This window comes from Hipposideros armiger, unplaced genomic scaffold, assembly GCF_001890085.2.
Source record: "Hipposideros armiger isolate ML-2016 unplaced genomic scaffold, ASM189008v1 scaffold_97, whole genome shotgun sequence".
Lineage (NCBI taxonomy): Eukaryota > Metazoa > Chordata > Mammalia > Chiroptera > Hipposideridae > Hipposideros > Hipposideros armiger.
This window is the reverse complement of record NW_017731447.1, coordinates 1825451-1833229: the sequence shown is the minus strand read 5'-3', so window position 1 is coordinate 1833229 and position 7779 is coordinate 1825451. Positions and strand designations below refer to the sequence as shown.

At 37.1% G+C, this 7779-nt stretch overlaps 1 protein-coding gene across 1 annotated transcript in view; it reads right to left on the bottom strand.

Moving 5' to 3' along the window:
- The window catches only part of KLF14 (KLF transcription factor 14), a 6187-nt gene extending 1664 nt beyond the window's left edge, over window positions 1-4523 (bottom strand). The window contains exon 1 of the mRNA XM_019646087.1: window positions 4491-4523. Coding sequence (XP_019501632.1) covers window positions 4491-4523 — 33 coding nt within the window. The remainder of the gene's footprint in view (window positions 1-4490) is intronic.
- Between the last annotated feature and the right edge of the window lie 3256 nt (window positions 4524-7779).

Genomic DNA, 7779 nt, shown 5'->3' with positions numbered 1-7779 from the left:
CCGCCGCCGCTGCCGCCGCCCGCGCGGAGCCCGCCCCGCCTGACGCGCCCCTGACGCACCGGAGCCCGCGGGGGCGGCGGGACCCGCCCCGGCCCGCAGGACACCCCCTCGGAGCGCGCGGCCCGCCGGCCCAAGTCCTCCTTAACAGCCTAAGAAATTATCTTGTCTCCGCGTTCTTGCCTCTGCTGGCGAGCCAGGTAATTTTAATAAACAGCAAACTCCCCGATCGTAACTTCTGGGCAGCCTGCCGGCTTCGCCTCCCCCCGCGCCCCCCCTCGCCCGCTGGTCCTCCGCCAGCTGGGTGTCCGGCGGAGTCCGAGAAAGTTTGTGTGTGTGTATGGTTTTTTTTTTGTTATTGTTTTTTTTTTAAGGGGGAAAAAAATTGCTAATACCTGACCTGTCTTTCGATTCATAATGACGATCGTTAGTTAAGCGGGCTGGAATTACATTTCACTTCTGTCCACCGCTGTCAGACCAAATGTAAAATCTCCCCAAGTCTGCCATCCAAAAAAAAAAGTTCTCTCATTTAACAGTTCCACGGTTAATCCAGGGTCGGTACCAATTCCCTAAATAGATCCACTACGTAGCCATTAATTAATAGCGTTTTGAACCAGAAACATTTTTAACCTTGAAAAGAAGCAAAGAATCCTCTCATGGTTGAAATTGAAACTTAAAATCCTTTTGAGGAACGATTTAACTATTCAACCAACGAAAGAAAAATGCGTGTTTAAACTGCATTAACCTGTCACAGGCATACGAACAAATTTCCACGCTGAAATATAAATTATAGACTAGTAGTGAGATAAACACATTAAAATGGACTCCCACAATTTTAATAATAGGAAGTCACGTTTCCAATTAGGCAACATCTTTTCTTTTTCTTTGGACAAAAATGAAAAATAAAATGCAGCAAATGATACAGAATTGCTCATCTGGTGTTTTGTGGTTGTGGAGGGTTTTTTTTCTTTTTCATATAATCAGATATATGTGTATATATTTTACATTTCTTCATTGCTTTCATTTTTTTCCTCCTTTGATTTTTAAAAAATTGAAAACACAGAAAAGCAAACAGGATGCTTTCTAAATTATTATTGCACGGATTTTGATGTACACAGCTTTACTGATATATTATTGAATAATGTGCATTTTATTTGTAATCCTTCAGTACTTCTTTTGGAAGTTAAAAATGCATATACATTAAGAATAACATACCTTTGTGTATTGCTTCTTAGAATAATCAAATGTGAAATATTTATATTTGCTTCAGGTTTTTTATTTATATTAAAGATGACAGAGTTCAATGTCCCTTTATTTCTCTCCCCAGTCTCATTCACCTTTCTCCCTCCTTACTTTCCTAGGTAATTAGTATTATCATGTGTGTATTTTTCCAGCATTTGTTATTATACTTTTATTACCTAATTACCTACATATATTTATATGTAAATATGTATATCAATGCTTATGTATATTTTGCATTTTCTTTATAAATGGTACAGTAATGTACACATCATTTTGCAACTTACTTTTTTCCCTCCATATGATTTTGAGAACTATCCATATTGATACCTATAGGATCTATTCGTTTTAGTAGTCCTATAATACTGTCAGCTTTATTATTTTTATGGAGATTCTATTCTAAAACAAATAATTATTGTAAAGTTCCTTGCCTCAAAGTTTTAGACAATTAACTCTCAATCTGCACATATTAAAATTCTATGAGATAGAATTCTTTACTAGCAGATTTTCTTTCATTATTTAGGAAAAAAAAGTACAGGTATTTTAAAACGCATAGAATATGAAAAGCACCCACTTGCCCATCTCATATAATTGGTAAATGTTAACATTTCGCCATATCTGTTTCAGGTCTATATTTTTTTTAAATTAAAGTCTTCAACATTGCTGATAAAATTAAAATCTGTTTGTACTCCTCTCCAAAACCATTCCACCCTTTTCTCCAAAGGCGAACACTATCATGAATTTGGTATACAACTCTACAATCTAGGCTTTATACTTTTACTGCACATGAACCCATAAAGATACATAATATTGCTTTGATGTTTAAAAAATGTACACATGTGGTGTTAGACTGTTCCTATTCTGTGACTTGTTCCTTTTTTTCCTTCATGGTATGTTCTGATTCTTTCTCTCCATGTTGATAGATATAAATCCGGTGAATTCATTTTAATTGCTATATTGTAGACCCATGCATGTAAACATACCGTGTTTATTCACTCCCCTATTGAATATTTAAGCTGCTACCTGTGTTTTGGTATTATGGGCAATGCTGGTATGAACATATGTTTACATGTGTCCCTTGCACATATGTGAGGATTTCTCTGTGTATCTACCTAGGTGGGAAATTGCAAGCCTACACACACATTTGCAGTTTTATTAGCGCCTGCCAAATGGTTTTCCCATCAGCACTGTATGAGAGTTCTTTCCCTCACATGACCCTCCATACTTTCTAGATTCAGGCTTTTCTTATTTCTGACGATTTGATTTAAAAAAAAAACCACCCAAAACCCCAGCATTTTCATTGTTTTATTTGAATTTCCCTCACTGCTAGTGAGGTTGAGCATTTTATTGGCTATTAAGGTTTCTGAGTCTGTGATTTGTTTTCTCACAGTCATCCATTTTTCCAATGGGCTGTAAATACTTTCATCTTTTTTCCTCTTGATTTGTAGGAGTTCATGCATATAAACATTACATTGTCTCAGTCTGTGGCTCTTATAACTGCTTTTGATGGCTTCTGTACTATAGAAAATGTTAAACCCTAGTCATATTCGCTGATCTCTTTCTTTATAGTTTGTGTCATTTGTGTGTTTTATTCGAGAACTCTTTATACCTAATGCCATGAAGATAGCCTCCTATTTTTTTTACCCCCTTAATGCTGTAAAGTTTTGCTTTCTACACTTGGAAAATTGATCCATTTGGGACTTATTTTTTTTGAATGGTGTAAAGTAGGAATTTAATTTTACTCTCCCTTCCCCCATGTGGAAAACCTGTTGTTCTGACTTGATTTACTACTTAACAGTCTTTCACTTCCCCATTAATATGTAATGCCACCATGATTGCAAATTAAATTTCCATATATTCATGGGTATGTTCCTACTTTGTCCTCTTCCACTGATCAAACCAATTCTGAGCCAATACCACACTGTTTCAGTTATTATGGCTTTATAATAAGTGTTCATCTCTAGAAGGGCATTTCCCCCTCTGTTCCTTTTAAAAATTGTACTGGCCGTTTTGGGACTTCTACTCTTCCATACTAACTGTAACATCAGTTTGTCAACTTGCATTGAAAAATCTTTTTGGTATTGTGCTGAGTTAAATTTATAGATTAAATTTTGGGAGATATGACATCTTTATAAAATGGAGTCATTTAATACATTGATATTATATTCTAATTTCTTCATCTCCTTCAATAACATTTTATGATTTATTTATAAGACCCTTGTACCTCTTTGTTAGATTTATTCCTAGGTACTTTACAGCCTTTGTTGCTGTTATAAGTTGGATTCTTTTTAAAGTTTTTAATTGGTTATTGCTGCTGTTTGGAAATTTACTGATTTTGGAATAATCTTGTTTTAGCAAACATGCTGAACTTTATTAGTAGTTTATTTGCATTTTAAGCAGCAAATTCTCTTGTATTTTCATGTAGATAATCATATTATCTGTAAATAACACTCGATACTTTTCTCCTTTCTTATCTCAATGGATGGCCTGGGACCTCCAATATAATATCAAATACTAAGGGTGAGAGCTAGTATTGTTTTCCTATTTCGAGAATGTTTCTAATTTGTTATCATTATTTGTGATATTTGTTGTAGGTTTTTGGTAGCATCCCATTACCAGGTCAAGGAGTTCCCTTCTATCCCAGTTGAGTTTAAAGGAGGAATATTTTAAAACTATGAAATGAATATTGAATTTTGTTAAGTGCCTTTTCTAAAACTATTGAGATGATTATAGGTTTTGTCTCTGATATGTTCATGTAGCAGGTCACTTGGATAGATTTTTCTAATGTGGACGTATCTCTGCATTCTTTGAGATAAACCTTGTTTTGCCATATTTTTTTTAATACACTGCTTCATGCAATTTGTGAATGCTTTCTAATTTTAGCATCTATGTTCATAAATGATATTGGCTGGTAATTCTTTTTTTTCTCGCACTGCTTTTGTCTCTGTTTGGCATCAGGGTAATTGCTGCTGTTCTGTGCCATTGAGTCGACGCTAACTCTGGGCAACACTATGAATGAGTGACGTCCACCATGTTCCATCCTCACAGCGCTGCTCAGCTCCTGTAGACTCATGCCTATGGCTTCTTTTAGGGAGTCAATGCATCTCATGTTTGGTCTTCCTCTTTTCCTGCTGCCTTCTGTTTTTTTCCCATCATTTCCCAAAGAACTCTGCCTTCTTTTGAGGTGCCCAAAGTGGGACAGCTTCAGTTTTGTCATTTTTTGTCTCCAGCGATGTTTCAGGTTGTGGACCCACTTGTTCATCTTTCTGGCGGTCCAGGGTCCCCATAGAGCTCTCCTCCACACCGTATTTCAAGTGAACCAATTTTTTTCCTATCAGCCTTCTTCACGGTTCAACGTTTGCATCTGTACATGGAAATTGGGACGATGAAGGTGTGGATGAGCTTAGCCTTGGTCTCTAATGATACTTCTTTGTTCTTGTTGATCTTTCCTAATTCTTCCATCGCTGCCCTTCCGAGTCTCAGCCTTTTCTTGATTTTTTGGCTGCCGTCTCCATTAGAATTGATGACTGAACCAGAGTAAGCAAAATCTTTAACAATTTCGATGTCTTCATCATCTATGTTAAACTTGGGTATTTCTTCTGGAGTCATGATTATGGTCTCCTTGATGTTCACATGCAGTCCTGCTTTGGCACTTTCTTCTTTCACTTTCCTCAGAAGTTGTTTCAAATCATTGCTCCTTTCTGCCAGTAAGATGGTGTCATCTGCATTATCTTAAGTTATTGATATTTCTTCCACCACTTTTCACTCCTCCTTCCACTGAGTCCAGCCCAGTTTTGTGTATGATATGCTACCCTCATAAAATGCATTTGGAAATTTCCCTTTTTCTATTTTCTGTAACAGTTTATATGAGATAGGTATTATTTGTTCCTTAACATTGGTAAATCTCATCTGTGAAATCATCGTATTTTGGAAATTCCATTCAGTTTCTCTCATTGTTATTAGTTTATTTGGGTTTTGTATTTCTCCTTGAGTTAATTTTGGTAATTTACATTTTTCTTTATAAATTAAATATTACATGTAAACCTTTAAAATGTTGGCATATGGTTCATAGCATTCTCTTATTATTTAAAAATTCTCTACAGTATCTACAGTTATAGCCTACTTTTAATTCCTGATATTACATATTTATGAATTGTCTATTTTGTCTTATATTTTCAGACAAGCCTATAGAAGTTTGTCTATAATCTTTTCAACTAGCGACATTTTGGAGATCATAGCTGTTTCTTTTTCAATCTATATTTGTTCAATTTCTGTATTTATTTTTATTATATCTCTCACTTTTATTGAATTTAACATGTACTCATTTTTTAAAAAAAGCTTCTCAAATTAAATACTTAACACATTGATTTTCATTCTTTTTTATTTTCTAATATACTTCAGGGCCATAAATTCTCCTTGAAGAGAAGTTTCCCTTGTTTATTTGTAACCATTTTCAAAGTAGTGCTTTTGTTGTCATTCAGTTCTAACTATAGTAATACCTTGGCTTGCAAGCATAATTCATTCCAGAAACAAACTACTCATATTGCAAGACATCGCTAGTTTACCACGTTAAGATGTATTAGAAATGTTTGCTTGTCTTGCGGAACACTCGCAAACCAAGTTACTCACAATCCAAGGTTTTACTGTACTTCATAATTCCACTGGGATTGCTTAAACACTAGATTTTCATAAGGGTGCTTTCCCTATCAACAGTGCAGAAAAGGTAATATTTACTTTTGTGTAGATGACCACCTAAGGGAAGCCCTTTCTGAAATAAAGGTGGTGCCTGTATTCCAGGTGAGTGGTCCCAAGAAACACAAGCAATTTTTAACCAACATTATTTGGATCTGGAAACCTGATTTTGCCCGTGAGCGTTCTGCCATAGCATTGGCATAAGGTTCTAGATATTTCATTCATTCGACCAATTCACACTGATGACTTTCTATATACGAAGCATTCTGGTAGGCACCGGGAATTACATGAGTGAACAAAAAAAATAACTTTCTGCTCTTGTGGAGTTTATCTTGTGGTGTGGGAATTTGCTTATGTTTTTTTCTTAATGTGTGGATGTGGTGCTGATATTGCAAATTGTCTAGCTGATCCTGTTGAATTTTGGAAAAGCACTGCAAATGGGGGGCTTGAGGTAGGAGGGTGTCAAAGGAGCTCTTCCTGTTCCAGTGGAGGATACCCAGTCTCTAGCTGCTGAGATGGATCTCCTGAGATATTTCTCTGGCTGAGAAGCAGAACTGGAGGAAATTACAGAGGAGATGCCCTGTACACAGGTAGTGTCTCTGGAAAGGGAGGCGAGTTTTCTTCTTTATATGTTGTTTCTTTGGATCAAGGGATTCGCTGGATGATGGACAGGGTGTTCGTTGAAGTTGATAAGACTTTAGGGTGTCTATGCAGCTGGTATTCTATCACTTGAGCTATTCTGGAATCAGTGCACACGTGTAATCTCTCAGGAATGGGCTCTGGAAATGCAATGGGGATTATTTGAAGTCGAAAGCAGAATAAGGGTAATTTCTCGGTGTAATGTATACTGTGGCCTTGAAGTAAATGTTCCAGAAATAATATCCCTCCTAAGCCCTTTCAGAAGCCTCCAGGAGCACCAGCAAGGAGCTGTACCTGAAGGCCTTGAGAGGCTGACCTGTCCATCCCTTTCATCGCAAGTGGTTCAACGGAGGCACATAGCAGGCCTTCTGTAAATATATATAGAATACATGAATAGGAATATATAAACTGACAGGTTAGTATCGCCATTCATGATCACCCATCTGAAATAGACAGTCAGCAGTCCCAGAAATACTGCAAACCTTTTTGCCTCTGTGCCAGTCTCCCTCCCACCTTTCGGCAAAGGTCAGTGCATTCTCACGAGTTCTAGCCCCATTACTTCTCACTTTCTCCGGGTACTCGATCCATAACATGTCTCCTCTGCTGCCATCATCTCCTTTCTTTCCTTCTCTTTGAAATAATTTGAATCAACCGTCAATAGTGGACTAATAGCTCCAATTAAAAAATCTCTCTCTCCCTCCCTCTATCCCTATCCCTATCCCTATCCCTATCCCTATCATCTCTACATTCTCCTCTAGTTCCTGCCACACAGCCATGTCACCCTTCAAAGCCAAAGGTCTCAAGAGCTGAATATGTTCTGCCTTTTCTGGCACCACTTCGTTACCCCCGTGTACTATTAAAAATTGCTCCGATATTTAGTCCTCACTTTGTTACAGAAATTCTTAAGATCAACATTGACGCACGACGCTGTGAATGTACTTAATGCCTCTGAACTGTACACCTCAAAATGGTTAAAATGGTAAGTTATATATTATGTATATTTTACCACAATTAAAAAAAATCTTTCTCAAAAAGGAAAAAAACAGATCACCATTGATCTTCATGTTGCTACACCCAACCCTCAGAATACATGCCCTGTCAGAGCAATTGAGTAATCTTTGAATCATTCTCTTTTTTGGTTTCTGTGACGCTACATTTTTGGGGGGCTTTACTCTGTCTTTCTAACTGTTCCTGCTCAGTCTTAGTTGCCCA